The 25,703-nt window shown below is 43.4% G+C and overlaps 1 protein-coding gene across 1 annotated transcript in view; it reads right to left on the reverse strand.

Annotated features, from left to right (window-relative positions):
- arhgap39 (Rho GTPase activating protein 39) overlaps positions 1 to 25,703 on the reverse strand; it is a 682,545-nt gene that overhangs the window by 399,196 nt on the left and 257,646 nt on the right. The window contains 2 exon segments of the mRNA XM_072252088.1: positions 18,554 to 18,601; positions 24,625 to 24,701. Coding sequence (XP_072108189.1) covers positions 18,554 to 18,591 — 38 coding nt within the window. The 5' untranslated portion in view covers positions 18,592 to 18,601; positions 24,625 to 24,701.

Here is a 25,703-nt window from a genome sequence, read left to right on the forward strand (position 1 = left end):
TGAGAGTGTGGAAGAAGCTACCAGTGGAAGTAGTGGATGCAGGTTAGATTTCCACATTTAAAAGAAATTTGGATAAGTATGACTGGGAGGGATATGAAGGGCTATGGTCCAGGTGTAAGTCGATGGGACTAGGAAGATGAATAGTTTGGCATGGACAAGATGGGCCAAAGGTCCTGTTTCTGTGCTGTAGTGTTCTATGAATCTATGACTCTAGAAAAATAGATGCATAGAGAGGGAGCAAACAAAAAATGGGAAGCATAATCATTTGGATAGGATGAAAAGGGTGGGACTATTTTCTCAGGGATAGGGAATCAAAAACAAGAGCACATAATGAGAGGGGAGGTTAAGAGACTTGAAAGGCAAGTTGTTCACATGGAGGGCATTACAGATAGGGAGCAAGCTGCCAGAGAAAGTAATTAAAGTATGTACTACAACAACTTTTAAATAGCGTATAGAGAATTACATGGATTGGAGAGGTTTAGAGGGATAGGGGCCAAATACAAGCAATAGAACTAACTCAAGTAGGCACCTTGGACAGCATGTATGAGTTAGGCTCACCCCTTAATTAACCCCTGCTGAATGATCAACCCCAGTCTCTCCAGGTTAATAATGGTAGATTAATTCTGTCCCTCAGAATTTTTTTCAATAATTTTCCTATGACTTACAAAGCTAAAACAAAGGACAGATACAAATTGTCACTAATAAGGAATTCCAAAAAAACTCTTTGAATGGTGAACATGTGGAACTTGCCACGATTGGAGTGGCTTAACAAATGGTATTGCTATCTCTTAGAATCTTAAGGGTAGTACAGCATGAAATATTAGATTTTGAGAGGACAGAATATAAAAGCAAGGATATAATGCTGAGGCTTTACATGGCAATGGTCACACTGCACTTGGGGTATTGTGAGCAACTCTGGGCCCTTTATCTAAGAATGGATGAGCTGGCATTGGAGAGAGTTTAGAGGAGGTTCAAGAGAATTACCTCGGAAATGAAAGGATTAACGTATTTGGAGTGTTTGATGGCTCTGGGCCTGTACTTGCTGGAGTTTAGAAGACTGAGGGGAGATCTCACTGAACCTTAATGAATATTGAAAGATCTAGATAGAGTGGATGCGGAGAGGACACTTTCAACGGTGGGAAAAGATTGGACTGGTGGGCACAGCCTCAGAAAGCAGAAGCTAGGTGATTGGATATATTTAAAGCAGAAGTTGATAGGTTCTTCGTTAGTAAGGGCATCAAAGATTATGGGGAGAGGGCAGGAGAATGCAGTTCAGAGGGATAATAAATCAGCCATGATGGAATGACAGAACAGACCCAATGGGCCAAATGGCCTAACTCTGCTCCACATTTTATGGTTTTATGGAAGCGACAGCACTGACCCCTGCTGTATCGCACGATTAGTCCTGAAATTTACTCATTTAATTGTACTGGAACATGCTGCCCGGGAAAGTAGTGGGAGCAGATACAAAAGCAAAATTTATAAGGCCTTGAGTAGACAGGGAATGAAGGGATATGGGTAATATGCAGCCAGATATGGCATGCAAGCTAGTCAGCACAGGCATGATGGGCTGAAGAGCTTGTTCATATTATAATGTTCTATGTTCTCTGCCTCTCCACTGTGCCAATTCTTGGCCTGTATAATATCTTTAGGCCGAATGCCATGAACTCCTACTTTGTTCAAAAACCTTTTATGTGGTACATTCTTTTGAAAATCTAAATTCCAAATATTAGACAAATTCTATGCAACTTTATTCATACATCTATAAACTTCTATTGGGTGACCTTTTAGTATTATCATTTTGAGAATATAATCATGCAAGCAGTATTTTTTATACAGGACAGTGGAGGCGAGGTCAGACAGACACTGCAGTATAATCCCTTTCTTTGCTTCACTGTCAGCTGAGAGGAAAGAACGAATAACAGTGAACTCAGAGGGGTAGAATTTATCAGGGACAAAGGTAGTTTGGGCGGCCTTCTGAAATTAAAGAAACAAAGACATCTGTATTTAAGTGATATGCTAAGTTCTTGGGTGTTCCGTTTAAGAGTCTTGAACGTAATGATTACACTTACAAGGCACTGTAAAGTGAACAAAGTACATCATTTGAACATTGCACATTTGGAACACGCTCAGCTTTTCCAAACAGCACAACTGGAACAGCTGGCTGGTGCACAATGCTCACTATTGAAAGAGAATCAAAAAGTAAACCACACATTTAAAAAAGTAATTGGGAAAATGTCACCCACATCAAACAATATCCTGATTTTTAACCAGTGTTATGTCAGAGAACACCGTTCTGTCCATTCTACCTGTGTCAGCTCTTAAAGAGTCATTCAAGCAGCTCTACTCTTTTCCAAAGGCCCTGCAAGCATTTCCTTTTCAACAATTTATCTACTTCCACCATTAAATCTCCACCACCTATCTTTCCCCCTCTCATCTGGATCCACCTACCACAGTTTGTGCTCCTCCCCCTTCCCCACCCTTTTATTCTGACTTCTGCCATCTTTCTTCCTATCTTCTTGATTTCTTTCTTTCTGGTGAAGGATGCTGGCCCAAAAAGGTGACTGTTCATTAGAGTGTAAAATTGTTATTTTTCTCGTGGTTTAACTTTTCTCTGCTAGTTTATATTATAACAATCACTTATATGTGTATAATTGTTCAGTGAATTTTCAATAATTGTAGAATGGCTGATTCTGTATTTTCTACAAGCTTCTTGGTTTTGCTGCAGCAGGTGCCACACCACTTGAACCTGAATATTTCATAGGCTACACACACAAAATGCTGGAGGAATTCAGGAGGCCAGGGAGCATCAATGGAAAAGAGTAAAGTCGACGTTTTGGGCCGAGCTGGAGAAAAAAGATGAGGTCAGAGGAGGAGGTGGGGGAGGGAAGGAAGAATTACAATGTGGTAGGTGAAACTGGGAGAGGGGGAAGGGTGAAGTAAAGAGCTGGGAAGTTGATGTGAAAGAGATAAAGGGCTGGAGAAGGGGGAATCTGATAGGAGAGGGCAGAATTCCAGGAAGGGGGAGGGAGCTGATGGGCAGGTAAGGAGATAACGTGTGAGAGGGAAACAGGAATGGGGAATGGTTGGAGGGGGGGAAGAATTACCAAAAGTTCGAGAAGTCAATGTTCATGCCATCAGGTTGGAGACTACCCAGACAGAATGTGTGGACAATGAAGTCACATAGGGAGCAATCCCTGCAGAAAGCAGCAAGTGGGAGGGAGGGAAAGATGTGCTTGGTGGTGGGATCCCTTAGGGATGGTGGAAGTTACGTAGAATTATGTGCTGGTCGTGGAGGTTAGTGGGGTGGTGGGTGCGGATGAGGAACCCTACTCCTGGTGGATAGCAGGAGGAGGGGGTGAGGGAAGACATGCAGATAAGGGCAGCGGTGATAGTGGAGGATTTCATAGGCTACCTCTTATTGCTGGAATGAGCTTCATCTCTTTACTTAAGTAATTTTTAGTATAGGATGACCACGATTTGCTTATGTTCATTCTTCTATTTTTCTCCTTCACTTTCTCACTCATCCTTACTACAAAGAGAGTTGGTTACGATATTGTGTGAACACCTTCAATAATTAAACGGCAATAGAACATTGACCAGTGCAGCACAGGAACCAGCCCTTCAGCCCACAATGTTGTGCTGACCCAATTAAATTAATAACCAAATGGCCAACTAAACTCATCTCTTCTGCTAACACAACATCCATAACCTTCCATTTTCCTCACATTCATGTGTCTATCGAAACATCTCTTAAAAGTCTCCAATGTTTCTGCCTCTACCACCACCCCAGGCAGCTCATTCCAGACACCCACCACTCTGTGTAAAACAATTTACCCTTCACATCTCTTTTGAAATTACTCTTTCGAACCTTAGATGCATGCTTCACAACAAGATTTATGCCTCATAAATCTTCTGAAGAATATCACTGTATCCAATTTACCCCTTGACATTTTTTATACACTTGAAGAGCAGCCACCATTTTCTGTCCTCAATAACTGCCATGTCTCCCCCTCTCAATATCCCTTGGAATGTAGAATTTCTTTGACTTACAGTCCTTCCTTTTCACACATATGGAAACACTTAAAAAATATATTGTCTATATATTAAATGTAAATATAGCCAATATTTACCATTGTGAACCAGATCCCCAGCTATGGTTAAGCAGCCTCACAACCTTGTCAGCAGCCTCGGGAGAGACAAAGGCTGTGGGAGTAAACCCGTACAAAAAATCCGGAGTGGTGCCCCTAATGCAGCTGGACGACACTGAACATCCTTCCGACAGTCCCTGCAGCCAAGCTGGTGCTAAACGCATTACTTCATAGAACACAGAACATAGAATAGTACAGCACATTACAGGCCCTTCGGCCCACAAAGTTGTTCCGACCCTCAAACACTGCCTCCCATATAAGCCCCCACCTTAAATTCCTCCATATACCGGTCAAGTAGTCTCTTAAAATTCACTAGTGTATCTGCCTCCACCACTGACTCAGGCAGTGCATTCCACGCATCAACCACTCTCTGAGTAAAAAAACCTTCCCCTAATATCCCCCTTGAACTTCCAACCCCTTACCTTAAAGCCATGTCCTCTTGTATTGAACAGTGGTGCCCTGGGGAAGAGGTGCTGGCTATCCACTCTATCTATTCCTCTTATTATCTTGTACACCTCTATCATGTCTCCTCTCACCCTCCTTCTCTCCAAAGAGTAAAGCCCTAGCTCCCCTAATCTCTGATCATAATGCATACTCTCTAAACCAGGCAGCATCCTGGTAAATCTCCTCTGTACCCTTTCCAATGCTCCACATCCTTCCTATAGTGAGGCGACCAGGACTGGACACAGTACTCCAAGTGTGGCCAAACCAGAGTTTCATAGAGCTGCATCATTACATCGCGATTCTTAAACTCTATCCCTCGACTTATGAAAGCTAACACCCCGTAAGCTCTCTTAACTACCCTACCCACCTGTGAGGCAACTTTCAGGGATCTGTGGACATGTACCTCCAGATCCCTCTGCTCCTTCACAATACCAAGTATCCTGCCATTTACTTTGTACTCTGCCTTGGAGTTTGTCCTTCCAAAGTGTATCAACTCACACTTCTCCGGGTTGAACTCCATCTGCCACTTCTCAGCCCATTTCTGCATCCTATCAATGTCTCTCTGCAATCTTTGACAATCCTCTACACTATCTACAACACCACCAACCTTTGTGTCGTCTGCAAACTTGCCAACCCACCCTTCTACCCCCACATCCAGGTCATTAATAAAAATCACGAAAAGTAGAGGTCCCAGAACAGATCCTTGTGGGACACCACTAGTCACAATCCTCCAATCTGAATGTACTCCCTCCACCACGACCCTCTGCCTTCTGCAGGCAAGCCAATTCTGAATCCACCTGGCCAAACTTCCCTGCATCCCATGCCTTCTGACTTTCTGAATAAGCCTACCGTGTGGAACTTTGTCAAATGTCTTACTAAAATCCATATAGATCGCATCCATTGCACTACCCTCATCTATATGCCTGGTCACCTCCTCAAAGAACTCTATCAGGCTTGTTAGACACAATCTGCCCTTCACAAAGCCATGCTGAATGTCCCTGATCAGACCATGATTCTCTAAATGCCCATAGATCCTATCTCTAAGAATCTTTTCCAACAGCTTTCCCACCACAGACGTAAGGCTCACTGGTCTATAATTACCCGGACTATCCCTACTACCTTTTTTGAACAAGGGGACAACATTCGCCTCCCTCCAATCCCCCGGAACCATGCCCATGGACAACGAGGACATAAAGATCCTAGCCAGCATTCTTCCCTCGCCGCATGGAGCAGCCTGGGGAATATTCCATCAGGCCCCGGGCACTTATCCATCCTAATGTATTTTAACAACTCCAACTTCTATTACTATTTATTATTTATGGTGCAACTGTAATGAAAACCAATTTCCCCCGGGATCAATAAAGTATGACTATGACTATGACTATGACTATAACACCTCCTCTTCCTTAATATCAACATGCTCCAGAACATCAACCTTACTCATTTTGTCCTCACCATCATCAAGTTCCCTCTCATTGGTGAATACCGAAGAGAAGAATTCATTGAGGACCTCGCTCATTTCCACAGCCTCCAGGCACATCTTCCCATCTTTATCTCTAATGGGTCCTACCTTCACTCCTGTCATCTTTTGGTTCTTCACATAATTGAAGAATGCCTTGGGGTTTTCCTTTACCCTACTTGCCAAGGCCTTCTCATGCCCCCTTCTTGCTCTTCTCAGCCCCTTCTTAAGCTCCTTTCTTGCTTCCCTATATTCTTTAATAGACCCATCTGATCCTTGCTTCCTAAACCTCATGTGTACTGCCTTCTTCCACCTGACTTCACCCTACCATTCTTTATCTTCCTCACCAGAACAAATTTATCCCTAACATCCTGCAAGAGATCTCTAAACATCGATCACATGTCCATAGTACATTTCCCTGCAAAAACATCATCCCAATTCACACCTCCAACGGGACCCCACCACTAAGCACATCTTTCCCTCCCGCCCTCTCTCTGCTTTCCACAGGGATCGCTCCCTACGCGACTCCCTCGTCCATTCGTCCCCCCCATCCCTCCCCACCGATCACCCTCCTGGCACTTATCCTTGTAAGCGGAACAAGTGCTACAGATGGCCTCACACTTTCTCCCTTACCACCATTCAGGGCCCCAGACAGTCCTTCCAAGTGAGGCGACACTGGGGTGATATACTGTGTCCGGTGCTCCCGATGTGGCCTTCTATATATTGGCGAGACCCGGCGCAGACTGGGAGATTGTTTCGCTGAACACCTATGCTCTGTCCGCCAGAGAAAGCAGGATCTCTCAGTGGCCACATATTTTAATCCCACGTCCCATTCCCATTCTGACATGTCCATCCACGGCCTCCTCTACTGTAAAGATGAAGCCACACTCAGGAAGTTGGAGGAACAACACCTTATATTCAATCTGGGTAGCCTCCAACCTGATGGCATGAACATTGACTTCTCTAACTTCCGCTAATGCCCCATCTCCCTCTCGTACCCCATTCGTTATTTATTTATATATACACATTCTTTCTCTCTCTCTCTCTCCTTTTTCTCCCTCTGTCCTTCTCACTATACACCTTGCCCATCCTCTGGGTTTTCTCCCCTTCCCCCTTTTCTTTCTCCCGGGGCCTCTTGTCCCATGATCCTCTCATATCCCTTTTGCCAATCGACTGTCCAGCTCTTGGCTCCATCCCTCCCCCTCCTGTCTTCTCCTATTATTTTGGATCTCCCCCTCCCCCTCTCACTTTCAAATTTCTTACTATCTCTTTTTTCAGTTAGTCCTGACGAAGGGTCTCGGCCAGAAACGTTGACTGTACCTCTTCCTAGAGATGCTGCCTGGCCTACTGCGTTCACCAGCAACTTTAATGTGTAGTCCCAATTCACACCCACAAGTTCTAGCCTTATAGCCTCATAGCCTCATAATTTTCCCTTCCCCAATTAAAAATGTTCCTGTCCTCTCTGATTCTATCCTTTTCCATGATAATGCTAAAGGTCAGGGAGCAGTGGTCACTGTCCCCCAGATGCTCACCCACTGAGAGATCTGTGACCTGACCTGGTTCATTACCTAGTACTAGATCTAGTATGGCATTCCCCCTAGTCGGCCTGTCCACATACTTTGACAGGAATCCGTCCTGGACACACTTAACAAACTCTGCCCCATCTAAACCCCTGGAACTAATTAGGTGCCAATCAATATTAGGGAAGTTAAAGTCACCCATGATAACAACCCTGTTATTTTTGCACCTTTCCAAAATCTGCCTCCCAATCTGCTCCTCTGTATCTCTGCTGCTACCAGGGGGCTTATAGAATACCCCCAATAGAGTAACTGCTCCCTTCCTGTTCCTGACTTCCACCCATACTGACTCAAAAGAGGATCCTGCTACATGACCCACCATTTCTGTAGCTGTAATAGTATCCCTGACCAGTAATGCCACCCCTCCTCCCCTTTCCCCCCCTCTATCCCTTTTAAAGCACTGAAATCCAGGAATATTGAGAATCCATTCCTGCCCTGGTGCCAGCCAAGTCTCTGTCATGGCCACTACATCATAATTCCATGTATGTATCCAAGCTCTCAGTTCATCACCTTCGTCCCTGATGCTTCTTGCATTGAGGTACACACACATCAGCCCTTCTACCTTACTACCTTTACACTGTTTATTCTGCTTCTCTTTCCTCAAAGCCTCTCTATATGTTAGATCTGGCTTTACTCCATGCACTTCTTTCACTGCTCTATCACTCCGGGTCCCATCCCCCTTGCAAATTAGTTTAAACCCTCCCGAACCATGCTAGCAAACCTACCTGCAAGGATATTGCTCCCCCTCGAGTTCAGGTGCAACCCATCCAATCTGTACAGGTCCCACCTTCCCCAGAAGAGATCCCAATGATCCAAAAATCTAAAACCCTGCTCCCTGCACCAACTCCTCAGCCACGCATTCAACTGCCATCTCCTCCAATTCTTACCATCACTGTCACATAGCACTGGCAGCAATCCTGAGAATGCCACCCTTGAGGTCCTGTTCTTCAGCCTTCTGCTTAGTTCCCGAAACTCACACTTCAGGACCTCATCCCTCTTCCTGCCTATGTCATTGGTACCAACATGTATCACCATTTCTGGTGGCTTTCCCTCCCGTACCAAGATGTCGTGCACCCCGTCAGAGACATCCCAAACCCTGGCACCCGGGATGTCGCTTTCTTTTAGACTACACCGGGGAGGCCAAGAGCGGGATCTTGATGACCAGGCTTCCCAGGATCTCCATACCTTTTGCCCAGGCTTGTGACCTGGAGAATTCACTCCAGTGCCACATTCCATTGTCCTTCAAGACTTACAGATACCATCATCATAGCCAATAATTCAGTTTCAATGTACCATGGAAATTCCATTAGATTTGGCATGGACTAGATGGGCCAAAGGGCCTGTTTCTGTGCTGTACTTTTCTATGACACTAGTTTTATGTACTCATCACCCAAGGATGTTGCCAGAGCTCAAGGGCCTGACTGAAGTGTGACCTTACAGAGCTGCTTAAAGTCGTGAGAAGCACAGATAGAGTGAATATAATGCATCAACGTTTCTTTCTTTTACTCCAGGGAACAGGGACCAAAATCTAGAGGACATAGATTTAATATAAGATGTGAGAGATTTAAAAAGGACTTCAGGGGAACTTCTTCACACAGAGGGAGATGCATACATGGAATGAGCTTTTAGAGAAAGTGATTGAGGCAGGTACAATACTACTACTACTATGTCGACTCAGACCTAGGGGGCTGGCATCGGGCAAATCAGGTACAATAAGAACATTCAAAAGACCATATCATAAGATATAGGAGCAGAATTAGGCTGTTTGGCCCATTGAGCTTGCTTCGCAATTTTATCATGACTGATCCAATTTACCTCAGCCTCCTGCCCTCTCCCCATATCCCTTCATGCCCTGACCAATCAAGAATCTATCAAGTTCTGCCTTACATATACACAAAGTCTTGGCCTCCAGAGCTGCCTGTGGCAAAGAATTCCACAGACTCACCACTCTCTGGCTAAAGAAATTCCTCCTCACCTCCATTCTGAAAGGATACTCCTCTATTCTGAGGCTGTATCTTCTGATCTTCGAGTGTCCCACGATAGGAAACATCCTCTCTACATCCACTCTATCAAAGACTTTCACCTCATTCTTCTGAATTCTTGTGAATACAGGTTCATATCCATCAAACACTCTTCATATGACAAGCCATGCAATCCTGCAATCATTTTCATGAACCTACATTGAACACTCTCCAGTTTCAGCCTATGCTTTCCAAGATAAAACTACTCTCAAATCTCCAATACACCAGTGCTTTGTAAAGTCTCAACATTACATCCTTGATACTTGATAAGTACATGGATAGGAGAGGTTTAGAAGGATATGGGGCAAAAACAGCCAAATAGGATGAGTTGGGCAGAAAAGACAGCTTCCATTCTGTATCACCTCTATCTCAGCTTCAAGCCCCTTCATGTACTGTGTGTTAATCAGAAATCTGGTAAAACGGGAAAATAGTTTGAAGTGTTGTGAATTCCCTCATCTTTTATTTGCATACCGATTATTTCATTCATGACAACATCCAATCCAAAGGGAATTTTTAAAGACGAGTGGGTTCTAAATGGATACTTCTAACTTATCAGGGTAGTGATTTTAAAAATATTAACCAAATAGCACAGGACTGTAACAGGAGACTGTAGATTAAGTCTGAAGGAAAATGGTTAGGAGATTCTGCTGCTGGGACTGAAAACAAACATTACAACTAGTGTATCTCTTCTTTTTCCTAGAGATGCTGCCTGGCCTGCTGCATTCACCAGCAACTTTGATGTGTGTTGCTTGAATTTCCAGCATCTGCAGAATTCCTGTTGTTTATCTCTTCCTTTGCAAGTTTTCTTTGAAATGGGGATGACCTGTGGAATGGCATGAGTATATTTCAAAGAAATTCATAACCTTGAATCTGCAATAAAATATTTAATACAAGTGAACTGGAAACTATGAAATTACATGCGGGGAGAAGAAATAAAAGACTTGTTGCATTGCAGATTACAGACTATATATATTTTTAATGTCAATTTATGGGGAAGTGGGTGGTAATTTTAAATTCTGTTACTGCCTGTTGCAAAGCGCTCAGCTGCCTGTTGTCCAGCTGATTTGTTTTTGCTTGGCTGAAGATGATACACAGTGTTAGCTGGTATGCAGAATGTCACTTCAAAGACATTTTTCCTTTCTAATCAATGCAAAGCAAATGGAAACAACTTCTTCTTAAGCATAGGTCACCAACAACAGCTCGCCAGAGTCTTCTGTCCTGGGCCAGTCTTTTCATTTGTTCTCAGGTATAATCCATCTTCGAAGATCCTTCCTCCCCCAGGGATGAGGTCTTTGGAGCTTCTGTTGCCATTTCTGTCACACTGGGTTTTTTTACAAGCTGGGGTCCCTAGCTCTACGCCCAACCCTCCTCCTTTCCCAGCTGGGCTTGGGACTATCCATGGCAGAGTTCATATGGAAACTGCTCAACACAAGCTCTTTGCTTGGTCCTGAATTAAACTGATTTAAGGCAGAGGGCTAAAGTCAGATGGTTCAAGAGGCCTTCAGCCTGGTATCTGGTTTAAATTTGGATATCATTTACACACAGCACTGCCACAAGAAAGCAGCATCAGTCATTAAGGATCCCCACTACCTGGGCCATGCTCTCTTCTTACAACTACCATTGGGCAGGAGGTACAATAGCCTTGGGTCCCACACCACTATGTCCACGAACAGTTATTACCTGACAACCATCAGGATTCTGAACTGGCATGGCAAACTTCACTCATCACAACTCTAAACTGATTCTACAACCTACAGACTCACTTTCAAGGACTCTTTATAACCTATGTTCTCAGATTATCTTTTTTTATTTCACAGTTTGCCTTCTTTTGCACACTGGATGTTTGTCAGTCTTCATGTATAGTTTTTCCTCATAAATTCTATTGGATTTCTTTATTTTCCTGTCAATGCCTGCAAGAAAATGAACCTCAAGATAGTATATGGTGATATATGTGTACTTTGATAATAAATTTTACTTTGATACTTAGATTATTTTATGACCCTTATTCAGATACGGATGGCACCTGTTGGCTCCCTCTATTTAAAAGATACAATCGGCAGAAAGGATAGAGTCAGCCCTGGCTCAGTTGATTTCACCCTCACCTTTTGTAAGGCAAAGGCTTCAAATTTTAATGTGGACACTTAAGCCTAAAATCTCGGCTGAAATCCCAGGACAGCAGTAAGGTGTTCCAATGTGTGGAGATTTTGGATGAAAGTTTAAACCAAGACCTTGACTGCTCTTTCAGATAGACACAAAAGGAAAACAGTAGGGTAAGTAGCTCAAACATAAGATGCTGGAAATATAGAGCAACACACACAAAATGCTGATGGCACTCAGCAGATCAGGCAGCATCAATGGAGAGGAAAACACGGTCAAGACTTTTAGCCAATACTTTCCATCGGCATAGGGTAAGTAACTTGGTGTCCAGGTCAATTTAACTCTCCTTTTGGGTCATCATCTCCACCTCTCCTTCCTACCTACCTCTGCTCCTCCCTCTTTTGTTTCCTTTCCAATACCTTCCCTCACCCATCACCTATTTATGTTCCCCATCCCACAACCTGTTCCGTCTATCTAACACCCACACACTTTACCCATCATATCTCCTCCCCCATCTGGTTCCATTTGCCTGTCATCTGGACAACTTGCTGGGCAACTTGAGTAAGATACACAAAATTCTGGAACAACTCAGCAGTTCATACAGCATCTATGGATGGGAATAAACAGTCAACATTTTGGGCCAAGAACTTTCATGGTGGTGGGAAGACGATAGGAATACAAGCTTGCAAGTGATAGATGAGGCCATGTGAGGGGGAAGGCAGGTGTGTGGCTGGGCGAGGGAGGATTATGAGAGGAACTGGGAGGTGATAGGTGGAAAGGGTAAAGGGCTGAAGAAGGAGGAATCTAGCAGGACAAAGGACAATGGAAGAAAGGGAAGGAGAATGGGAATCAGAGGGAGGTGATGGACAGGTGAGAAGAGGGTGAGAGGGTAACCAGAATGGGGAATGAAAAAAGAGACAAAGGGTAAGTGAGGGGGAGAAGTTGCCAGAAATGGAGAAACATGCCATCAGATTGGAGGCTACCCAGACAGAAAATGTGGTGTTCTTCCTCTAAATTGAATTAGGCCACATCATTATCACCACCCCTACTTATCAGTTTCTAGCATTGTGAGCCTTTGTTTCCCCACATGTTGCTCTTCAGTCTCTGTCTCCACCTTCACCCACCCCTCCCCCACTTAGCTCCTTCTGCCATCATCCCTCACCCCTTCCCGGGTCCACCTGTCACCATGGGCCATCATGTCACCCCTCAATCTCTCCTCTAAATAACAAATATCTTCACTCTCCCTTTAGTTCCAATGCAGGGCAACAACCTGAAACACCAACCATCCTTTTGTCTCCATAGAGCCTGCCCAAGCCACTGAGTTCCTCCAGCAGCCTGTCTGTTGCTCTAGATTCCAGCACCTGCAGTCTTCAAGATTCAAGTTTATTTAAAGTCATTTACAGTAGAAAAGTGTAAAGAACAAAATAATTGTTACAACAGATACCAGATCCAGAGCAGCACAAAAAAAACAGTAAGATAAAGATACAATAATAATAAAAACACAATAAATATAAGTACATAAGATAGCTTATATACCTGTACATAAACTGATTCTATGTCCATAAAGTGACACTAGGCACAGGAGTGTCTGTACATAAGGTGACTGACAGGAAATGATAAAGTAGTGGTGGTTGGGGATGTGGAGGGGTGGGTTAGTGGGTGGAGGTGTTGATCAGCCTTACTGTTTGGGGAAAGTAACTGTTTTTGGTCTGGTGGTTCTGGTGTGGATGCTATGCAGCATCCTCCCTGAAGGGAGTGGAACAAACAGTAATGAGCAGAGTGGGTGGCATCCTTCATGATGTTACTGGCCCTTTTCCGGCACCTTTTTGTATACACTGTATATCCTTGATGTGATTTTCTGTCCAACAGCATCACTGAAATAGATTATCTGATTACTGTCACACAGGTAAGAGAATCACAAACAAGAGAAAATCTGCTGATGCCGGAAATCTAAGCAACACACACAAAATGCTGGAGGAACTCAGCAGACCAAGCAGCATCTATGGAAAAGAATAAACAGTTGACGTTTCAGGCCAAGACCCTTTATCAAGACTCCTGATGAAGGGCCTCGGCCTGAAATGTCGACTGTTCACTCTTTTCCATCGATGCTGCTTGGCCTGCTGAATTCCTCCAGCATTGTGTGTGTTACTGTCACACAGGTGTTTGTTAAAGTATTCACTGTGGTTCCTAATTTATAACATTTACTACATTTCAAAAGAACAAAGATGGTTGTGAAATCCTTTTCAATGCCCTGAGGGTGTAAAAATTCTATAAATAAGTGAGACTTTCTTTATAATAAAGTATGCTACTCAGGCTATTAGTTCATACCCCTAGGAATAGCTTAACATACTAATGAGTTCTTACAACTATTCCATTACTTTTCACTACAATAGAGTCTACTCAGTGTTGCTATTGTAAGAATATCTCAATGACTTCAGTCTTAAATTTAACACACACAAAATGCTGGAGGAACTCAGCAGGTCATGAGCACCTATGGAAAGGACTAAAGAGTCAATGTTTCAGGCTGAGACCCTTTGACAGGTCCCGATGAAGGGTCTCAGCCCGAAACATTGACCTGTTATTCCTATCCATAGAGACCATATGACCAACTGAATTCCTCAAGCATTTTGTGTGTGTTATTCCAGATTTCCAATATCTGCAGAATCTGTGTTCAGTCTTAAATTTGCCTTTTTTTGTTTAAATCTGTCTAACTCCCAGTTTAATTCAAAGTCACTCTCCCTATTGACCTTTCACTTACATACACAGTGGCCACTTTATTAGGTACACCTTCTCACTAATGCAAATATCTAATCAGCCTATCATGTGGCAGCAACTCAATGCATAAAATCACGCAGACAACATTTGCTGTTCAGACCAAGTATCAGAATGGGGAAGAAATGTGATCAAAGTGACCTTAACCGTGGAATGATTATTGGTGCCAGACGAGGTGGTTTGAGTATCTTGGAAACTACTGATCTCTTGTGATTTTCATGCACAACAGTCTCTAGAGTTTACAGAGAATGGTGTGAGAAACAAAAAACTTCCAGTGAGCAGCTGTTCTGTGGGTGAAAACACCTTGTTAATAAGAGAGATCAGAGGAGAATGGCCAGACTGGTTCAACCTGACAGGAAGGCAACAGTAACTCAAATTACCACAAATTACAACAGTGCTGTGCAGAAGAGCATCTCTGAATGCACAACACATTGAACCTAAAAGAGGATGGACTACAGCAGCAGAAGGCCACAAACATACACTCAGTGGCCATTTTATTAAGTTCAGGAGGTTCCTATAAAGTGGCCACTGTATGTATTTACCCTGTCATTTTCGATGAGTCTTTGATCACCTCAGGCAACATGCTGAAATTGTTCACCAGTGCTGTTGCAAGATGGAAGAAGATGGAGGTGCATAGCTGCCAACCCCAGATTCGGGACGGCACCCACTGACTGACTGACTGACTGAAGTAGATACAAGATACTGTCCTTGTTGTTTATTCAAAGCTGTGGGTATAAATATCAGGTCACAGGCTGACTTTGCTTCACATTACCAAGCGATTTACTACTGAAAAACTGGTGTTATCTGAGGTACCTGAAAAAGTGTAGTAGCTGCATTTCTTTATAACAGAGACTCTGCAACACCGATGATCTGATGAGGGTCAAAGTTTACTTGTGATAAACCAGATCTGAGGTTCTATCCCAAATAATGTAGTCTTGTAAAGACATTTATTATTCCATTGGCTAAACAGTCAGGAAACGGAAAGTTTATTAGAGAAGTTTCTGTGTGACCCTTAGGCTAACAGATACACATTAACAGAAATTGTTCATAAGAAGTTACATTATATGAACAATGTAATATTCATATAATGTTAGGGGACCATTTCACCCTAAGTCTATTTGCCATTCAGCTGCATTACAATAGATCTGATACTTCAAATCCACTTAGAATACAGGACAGCACAGGAACAAACCAGTCAGCCTACCACGTCCTCTTTCACTACTATCATCAGGCAGGAGGAGAAGGCCTAAGGTCCCACACCACCAGGTTTAGGAACAGCTATTACCCCTCAACCATCAGGCTCCTGAACCAGTGTGGATAACTTCACTCATCTCAACACTGAATTGATTCTACAACCTACAGACTCACTTTCAAGGACTCTTTGCAACTTATGTTCTCAGTATTAGCTTTACATTTGCAAAGTTTGTCTTGTTTTGTATATTGGTTGTTTGTCAGTCTTTGGCTGTTTGTAATTTTTTGTAAATTCTATTGTATTTATTTGTTTCCTGCGAATGCCTGCAAGAAAGTGAATCCCAAGGTAGTTTCCAGTAACATATAGAGTATGTACTTTGATATTAAGTTCACTTTGAACTTTGAACCATGTATCCTTCCTTTCCATGACAATGGCTAGCTTTCTCACTGCCTCAAGGAAGCTGCCATTCAGGGGTTCCCTACCTTTATATACCACTGACCAATACAGTATCATTAAGCAAGATGTCCATGGACCCCAGGTTGGGAACCCCTGAGCCAGCATAATCAAAAACTTCACCCACACCGGACATCCTATCTTCTCCCCCCACGCCAATCAGGCAGAAGATACAAAAGCCTGAAAGCACGTACCCTCAGGGTCAAAGACAGCTTCTATCCCGCTGTTGTAAAACTACCGAACGGTCCCCCGTTGACCCCACAATCTAATTGTTCTGACCTTGCACCTTACTGTCTACCTACACTGCACTTTCTCTGTACTGTAACACTTCAGTCTGCATTGTTATTGTTTTATCTCATACTACCTCAATGCACTGTGTAATTGATCTAAGTGGGTGCTATGCAAAACAGGTTTTTCCACTGTAGCTCAGTATGTGTGACAATAATAAACCAAATTACCATGTCTGTGATGACCACGATGCAATTCCAGACTAATTCCATCTGCCTGAACATGCTCTCGATTCCCTTATTTGCTGCTTGTCCATATGCCTCTTAGACAATGCTACTGATTCTGCTTTCACCACTTGCCCTAGCAGTACATTCCAGAATCTGTATAAATAAAAATGTGGCTTGTAAATCCCCTTGAAGTTTTCCCTTTCTCACCTTAAAGCTATTCTCCAAGAGGACCAAAACTTTTCGTGGTTTGGAGGTTTGTCTACCTCAATGAACTGGGTAGCTATGCTGGCTGGAGTCAAAGTTGTATATGCCTTGGCCCAAGGTATGGTCACCCATGCCAAACAGGTAGAGGCCAGACTAAGAGTGGTCTACCAGTCCTCTAGGTTTGGGTGTTCAGCTCAGGGTTAACAACTCTTAACTCATAAAACAAAATCCTTCTGTGAACAGAAATCCTTCCACATCTGAGTGCAACAGTATTCTTGAGTCTCCACCCGGAACTTGTACGGCTGACAGTAGTGAAAACTGAGAGAAAGCTACTGGCACAACGATGGAAGCCCTGAACACCGCCAGAGAGGGGGACCTTCACTGATGCCCTAAACACCAGTGGCGTAACAGACTGTAAGTACCTTGAAGCTATGCCCTCCAGAATTTGAACTTTCCAGCCTGGGAAAAAGTCTATCTATGGCTCTTACAATTTTCTAAACCTCTATCAGATCTCCTCTCAGCCTTCGCAGCTCCAAAGAAAACAACCTAAGTTTGACCAACCTCTCCTGAAAGCACATGCCCTCTAATCCAGGCAGCACCCTAATAAACCTTTTCAGAGGCTTCAATATAAACACAACAGATTCTGCAGTTGCTGGAAATCTTGACCAATACACACACACACACACACAAAGTGCTGGAGGAACTCAACAGGTCAGGCAGCATCTATGAAAGGGACTAAATAGTCGACGTTTTGGGTCGAGATCCAACTTCAGGACCCTCAGCTTCTGCATCCTTCCAATAATGGGGCAACCAGAATTGAATGCAATAACCAGCCACATCTGGAGGACATAATTTGCGGTTATTTACCTCCAACTGCTCCATTTGATCTCATTCCCTTATCCAAGACACAGTGTGGCAATTTAAACTCACGAATTATCAATCACTAGCAATAACACCAAAAATCTAAATATTGGAGCTGATTCAGCCTCAGAGACTGTGGTCAATAAAAAGGGCACATACACTCAGTGGGCATGCGGCAGCAACTCAATGCATAAAAACATGCAGACTTAGTCAATTCTTGTTCAGGTCAAACATCAGAATGGGAAGAAATGTGATCTAAATGACTTTAATGATTGTTGGTGCCAAATGGGGTGGTTTTGAGTATCTCACAAACTGCTGATCTCTTGAGATTGTCACGCCCACCAGTCTCATAGAGAATGGTGTGAAAAACAAAAAAACATCCAGTTCTCTGGGTGAAAATGCCTTGATAATGAGGGTCAGAGGAGAATGGTCAGACCAGTTCAAAATGACAAGAAAGTAATAGTAACTCAAATAACCACACATTACAACAGTGGTGCGCACAGAATGTCGAGCCTTGAAGTGGAGCAGAGGACCACATCGGGTTCCATTCCTGTACCTAATAAAGTGGCCACTAAGCGTCGGCTGTGATGGTGGCCTATGGCAGCTAACCAGCTGATGTGGGCTATCTTGCATGTAAATGATATCTCAGGTCTGTGGGATTACCATGATACTCAGTAACTCAAGAGCCTGTTAATCCATCTGGGTAGAGCCAATCACAAAGAGTTTAAAATTGGGAATCAATTGACATTTGGTGAATTGGTGAAAAAATATGCTTTATTACAAATTACAAAACTGTAAGGTATAATTTTATTGACATCATAAATCACATAAAGAAATAGCCTGAATCTTTCTTTGCCATCTTCTTACCATGTGGTAGCACTTTCTGTCTCACTTTCAAGCTGCATGTCGTAAGACCTGAAAGAACATTGATTTCATAAACTTAGTATATGATTAGCACACTATTTTCTTAACAGCATATAATAATTAAGCTACTAAATCAAATTATAACAACTAGTTAGAAAAGACTTCTAAATATAACATTCTAATCTAAATTACACGATATATCTTCTTTATTGGGCAAATGGTAGGAGCTCCATGGTACAGGGAATGGAGCTGTTCAAAGCCCACAAATTCAAGGCAGCCTTAACAACATCAGCCATGACACAGGAGCAAATCTGATAAGAGTATTTATTTTCATATGAAGGGGTGAATGTATGGACAAAAAACTGAGGTGCAAAGTACTTAGCAGGGCTTGTGCAGGAGTCCCTAAAGGTTAATTTGCAGTTTGAGTCTCTGGTGAAGAAAGCAAATGCGATGTTAGCATTCATTTCAAAAGGACTAAAATATAAAAGCAAGGATTTAACGTTGAGAATTTATAAAGCACTGATGTATTGTGAGCAAAACACTTTTGACAAGGACAGGCCATTTGGCCCAACAATGCTCACCAAATGTGCTGAAACTGGAGTGGTTTCAAAGGAGGTTCACGAAAATAATTCCAGGATTGAACTGCTTGTCACATGAAGAGAATTTGATGGCCCTGGAATTTAGAAGAATGAGTGGTGACCTCACTGAAACCTACTGAACGGTGAAAGGCCTCGAGTGGATGTGGAGAGATATTTCCTATGGTGGGAGAGTCTAAGACTAGAGGACACAGCCTCAGCATAGAGGGGCATCCTTTTAGAATGGAGATGAGGAGAAATTTCTTAAGCCAGGGAGTAGTGAATCTTGGAATTTGTTGCCACAGGCAGCTGTGGAGGCCAAGTCTTTACGTATTTTTAAGGCAGAGGTTGACAGGGCATGAAATGATACGGGGAGAGGCAGGAGATTGGGGTTGAAAGGAAAAATGGATCAGCCATGATGAAATGGTGGAGCTGACTCAATGGGCCAAATGGCCTAATTTTGCTCCTATGTCTTATAGTCTTATAACAATGAGAGGGTTGAAATGTCTAATACTAAAGGGCATGCATTTAAGGTGAGAGGGGATAATTTCAAATGAGATGTGAGGGGCAATTTTTGAGAGTGGTGGGTACCTGGAATGTGCTGCTTGGGGTGGTGATAGAGGCAGATATATTAATTTTAAGAAGTGTTCAGATAGGCACATGAATGTGAGGAAAATGGACGGAAATAGATATAGTATAGGCCGAGGGGATTAGTTTAGTTGGTCATTTGATTACTAATTTAATTGGATCATCAAAATATTGTGGGCCAAAGTGCCTGTTCCTGTGCTGTACTGTTCTATGTTCTATGAGGTTGTAGATTTAAAGGGGGGTACAGAGGGTGGTGGGTATATGAAACAAGCAGACAGAGGAAATGGTAGAGATGGGCACAATTACAACACCTTTAAACAGGCTTATGGATAGTAAAGATTTAGAGGAGCACAGGCAAATAGGGCTAGTTCGGGAAAGCAATGGATGAGTTGAGCCATAGGATCTGTTTCAATGCTGTATAATTCTAAGACTCTATGAATCCATGAATCAAACTCTTTCAAAAGTCTGCTGTTATTGTTTTGTTGTTTTTGTGCTCTGTTTTGATGTGTCCTGTGTTGTTGTGCTGAGCATTGTGGGAAAGCTATGTTGGCACTGGTATGTGTGGCGACACATCCTTAGGTTGTGCTAGTCGTTAATACGAATGACACAGTTCACCACATTTCCATGTACATGTGATACCTAAACCAATGTGAACTCCTGTCTGTTAGAACCAGCGCTGCTGAAAATCAACTAGTCAATGAAAGGAAATAACATAACAGAGGACAAAAGAAATTATCAAAGAAAAACAGTCATTTAGGTTGCTTTTCATGTGATATATCACAATTAATGAATAAAAAGTAATGCAGATGCTAGAAAACTGAAACAAGGACAGGCAGCATCTGTGGAAGCAAAAACAGTTAATATGTTGGGTGTGTGACCTATAATCAAAAGAAGGGCCCTGGACTGGAAACATTAATTGTTTCCCCTTCCACAGATCGGAATCAGGGTTTATTATCCCTGACGATGCTGTCAAAGTTGTTATTTTGCGGCAGCGGTACAGTATAAGGCATTAGAAAATTTGTGTAAGTTGCAATCAATAGGTGGATAGATAAATAAATAATGCAAGAGAAGGATAGCGAGGTAACAGATGCTCCCTGCACATTGTTTCTATCACTTTCTATTTTCATTTAATCAATAAAATCCTATGAACACCTTCTTATATACAGAGGCTAAACCTCTCACAGGCAGTATTCCAGTCAAGGTTTATTGGTGACCCAAATCCCATGATGGAAGGATTGTCTGCAGAAAACAAATTTGCATTTATAAAGCATATATTGTAACCCCAGCTCACCACAAAATGCTTCTCAGCCAGAGAAATTACCCTGAAGAGTAGTCTCTGTAAAACTGCAACAAATAGACAAATACTGCAAGATTCCGCAGTTACTTTCGGTGTTAGTTGAGGAATGGTGGATTTATTTATTTAGTCTTTCAGTTAGAGATACAGCATAGTAACAGCCCCTTCTGGCCCAGCAATCCCACGCCACCCAATTACACCCCAAGTGACTAGTTAACCAACTAACCTACACGTCTTTGGAACGTGGGAGGAAACCGAAGGACGTAGAGGAAATCCATGTGGTCATGGTAAGAACACAGAAACTCCTTACTGACAGCAGCAGGTATTGACCCAGGGTTGCTGGTGCTGTAATAGCATTATGCTAACCACTAAGCTACGGTGCAGCCCAGCAATAGCAAGATCCCTCTACTTTTCTATGAAATAGTACTAAATGATTTTTATACCCACATGACAGGACAAAAACTACAATAATTTAGCACAAGATTTGAAAACTAGCACGTCGACTGCGTAGGGCTTCTTCATTAGGAACTATTGAACCAGAGCTTATATTTTTCTCCTTGAGTCTCTGGATCAGAACTTGAATGATGTGATATGACAAAACATTTGACTGATTAGGTTTACCACCTTTTGAGAAAAGGACAGGACATGACAGAGCAGAATATTGAATTGAAAAAGAAAGCAAAAATACAGAGAAGCCCCCAGAACAAAATCAGTGGCAATTCTGGTCAGTGTGAAGGACGCTAGGATGTAATACCAGCACTAAAACTGAAAAGCTAGTTAGGTTTAACAAACAATTTGAATTTAAGATTTGGACATTATTGTGTAGATATATAAAACATTATTTTATTCATTTGAACTTTGAACTTTATTTATTTTTTATTTAGAGATATAGTACAGAACAGGGCCTTCTGGTCTAACGAGCCATACCACGCAGCAACCCATCAATTCAACCCTACCCTAATCACAGGACAGTTTACACTGACTGATTAAGCTACTAACTGGCAACACACATAAAAGTTGCTGGTGAACGCAGCAGGCCAGGCAGCATCTCTAGGAAGAGGTGCAGTCAACGTTTCAGGCCAAGACCCTTCGTCAGGACTAACTGAAGGAAGAGTGAGTAAGGGATTTGAAAGTTGGAGGAGGAGGGGGAGATCCAAAATGATAGGAGAAGACAGGAGGACAGGAGGGGGAGGGATGGAGCCAAGAGCTGGACAGGTGATAGGCAAAAGGGGATACGAGAGGATCATGGGACAGGAGCTCCAGGAAGAAAGACAAGGGGGGGGGACCCAGAGGATGGGCAAGGGGTATATTCAGAGGGACAGAGGGAGAAAAAGGAGAGTGAGAGAAAGAATGTGTGTATAAAAATAAGTAACAGATGGGGTACGAGGGGGAGGTGGGGCATTAGTGGAAGTTTGAGAAGTCGATATTCATGCCATCAGGTTGGAGGCTACCCAGACAGAACATAAGGTGTTGTTCCTCCAACCTGAGTGTGGCTTCATCTTTACAGTAGAGGAGGCCGTGGATAGACATGTCAGAATGGGAATGGGATGTGGAATTAAAATGTGTGGCCACTGGGAGATCCTGCTTTCTCTGGCGGACAGAGCGTAGATGTTCAGCAAAGTGGTCTCCCAGTCTGCGTTGGGTCTCGCCAATATATAGAAGGCCACATCAGGAGCACCGGACGCAGTATATCACCCCAGCCGACTCACAGGTGAAGTGTTGCCTCACCTGGAAGGACTGTTTGGGGCCCTGAATGGTGGTAAGGGAGGAAGTGTAAGGGCATGTGTAGCACTTGTTCCGCTTACATGGATAAGTGCCAGGAGGGAGATCAGTGGAGAGGGATGGGGGGGACGAATGGACAAGGGAGTTGTGTAGGGAGCGATCCCTGCGGAATGCAGGGGGGGGGGAAGATGTGCTTAGTGGTGGGATCCCGTTGGAGGTGGCGGAAGTTACGGAGAATAATTTGTTGGACCCGGAGGCTGGTGGGGTGGTAGGTGAGGACCAGGGGAATCCTATTCCTAGTGGTCTGGCGGGAGGATGGAGTGAGAGCAGATGTACGTGAAATGGGGGAGATGCGTTTAAGAGCAGAGTTGATAGTCGAGGAAGGGAAGCCCCTTTCTTTAAAACAGGAAGACATCTCCCTCATCCTAGAATGAAAAGCCTCATCCTGAGAGCAGATGCGGCGGAGACGGAGGAATTGCGAGAAGGGGATGGCGTTTTTGCAAGAGACAGGGTGAGAAGAGGAATACTCCAAATAGCTGTGAGAGTCAGTAGGCTTATAGTGGACATCAGTGGATAAGCTGTCTCCAGAGACAGAGACAGAAAGATCTAGAAAGGGGAGGGAGGTGTCGGAAATGGACCAGGTAAACTTGAGGGCAGGGTGAAAGTTGGAGGCAAAGTTAATAAAGTCAACGAGTTCTGCATGCGTGCAGGAAGCAGCGCCAATGCAGTCGTCGATGTAGCAAAGGAAAAGTGGGGGACAGATACCAGAATAGGCACGGAACATAGATTGTTCCACAAACCCAACAAAAAGGCAGGCATAGCTAGGACCCATATGGGTGCCCATAGCTACACCTTTAGTTTGGAGGAAGTGGGAGGAGCCAAAGGAGAAATTATTAAGAGTAAGGACTAATTCCGCTAGACGGAGCAGAGTGGTGGTAGAGGGGAACTGATTAGGTCTGGAATCCAAAAAGAAGCGTAGAGCTCTGAGACCTTTCTGATGGGGGATGGAAGTATATAGGGACTGGACGTCCATGGTGAAAATAAAGCGGTGGGGGCCAGGGAACTTAAAATCATCGAAAAGTTTAAGAGCGTGAGAAGTGTCACGAACATAGGTAGGAAGGGATTGAACAAGGGGGGATAAAACCATGTCGAGGTATGCAGAAACGAGTTCGCTGGGGCAGGAGCAAGCTGAGACAATAGGTCGGCCAGGACAGGCAGGTTTGTGGATCTTGGGTAGGAGGTAGAAACGGGAAGTGCGAGGTGTGGGAACTATAAGGTTGGTAGCAGTGGATGGGAGATCCCCTGAGCAGATAAAGTCGGTGATGGTGTGGGAGACAATGGCCTGGTGCTCCTTAGTGGGGTCACGATCAAGGGGTAAATAAGAGCTTTGAGACCTTCCTGATGGGGGATGGAAGTATATAAGGTTCAGGTAGGTATTTGCTCAAGGACACAAATTTCAGGAAACAGAAGAAGAGATAAGTTCTGGAAAAAAAAAGTGTCTGCGATCTGTAACCCACCATCTGAAAAAGAGGCTCAAACAGAAATCTTCAAACAACTGAACAAGTACATGATGTGCCACAACGTAGAAGGCGAATTACTGAGAGCTGCAAAGGAGGTGTAGACTCAGGAATGTAGACTTGCCATTGTGAGTTGAAATTTCTCCTCCTGTGTTGTACTTTCCCTTGAAATATCTCAGGTTCCCTCCTAGTGGGAGTGTTACAAACACCTCAGGCATTGGATAGGGGCATGTAAAATCCATTCAACTCATTGCTACTGAACAAGCCTGTCCCTTTCACTGGGCGTCAAGCAATGGCAAGATCAGGAGGGGCAGCAATACCCACTTTGGCAGAAAGGCCCACCCTCCCGGGGTTCACACAGGAAGAACACCGAGATACCTTAAGCGAGATTCCAGAGGGCAGCCAGAAACTGTGAACTCGGACCCCAGCAGAAGTCGACGCCCTCTGAAGCATTCCTGAGGGGAGAAAATTTGCAAATAAAAAAAAACATTTAAAGGAAGAGCTCTTCCTGCCAGAGGCAAGAAGATGAGCTATGCATCCTAATGTTGTTGCAAAGCCTCTGTCACAAAGATGTAGATTGAACTATGTGACTGACATTTTTAGTCACATTTTTACCCTTGAAAATGTAGACCACTTTCCCTACCTTGGCAGCGTTCTCTCCTCAAAAGCAGACATCGACTCAGAGATCAACCACCACAAGTAGTGCTACTGGAGCCTATCCAAGATTAAGGAAAAGAGTCTTTGAAGACCATGACCTACAGATCCAAACAGAACTTTTGGTTTATAGAGTGGTCTTTCTTCCTACGTTACTGTATAGAGCTGAATCATGGACCTATACACAAAAAATGCTGTAGGAACTCAGCAGGTCAGGCAGCATCGATGAAAAACAATAAATAGTCGACATTTTGGACCAAGACCCTTCAGCTGTTGCTATACTGAGTCCTGATGAAGGGTCTTGGCCCAAAATGTCGACTGTTTTGGCTTGACTTGCTGAGTTACTTGAGCATTTTGTGTCTTTTTACTCTCCAACAGAGTTGATGTTTTGGGCGAGACCCTTCATCAGGACTCAAGAAAAGTGCAGATAGGTCTTAGAAATCTGAAAATGTAAGAGTTGGACAAACTGAGGAAAATTGCAATCACCAGAATAAAAGACAGCCCTTCACCTCTTTTATGCCCTTCAGCCAACCACGCCTACATATACCAATTTCATTTGTTTGCATTAATTCCATATATCTCTCTGCCGTGCTCAATAAATAATTCTAAGGAGGATGGACACACTAACACCAGTGTACTGGAGAAGCCCAACATAAACAGCAGCTGCACCATGAAGCAACACCAATCCCAATGGAGAGGTCATGTAATCATGTCTACTCAATCAGATCCTTTACTCCCAGTTGAAGGTCAGCAAGCCTCTGGTGAACAAACAGAACACTTCAAAGATAACATCAGCATCATAA

This window comes from Mobula birostris, chromosome 3, assembly GCF_030028105.1.
Source record: "Mobula birostris isolate sMobBir1 chromosome 3, sMobBir1.hap1, whole genome shotgun sequence".
NCBI classification, from domain to species: Eukaryota; Metazoa; Chordata; class Chondrichthyes; order Myliobatiformes; family Myliobatidae; genus Mobula; species Mobula birostris.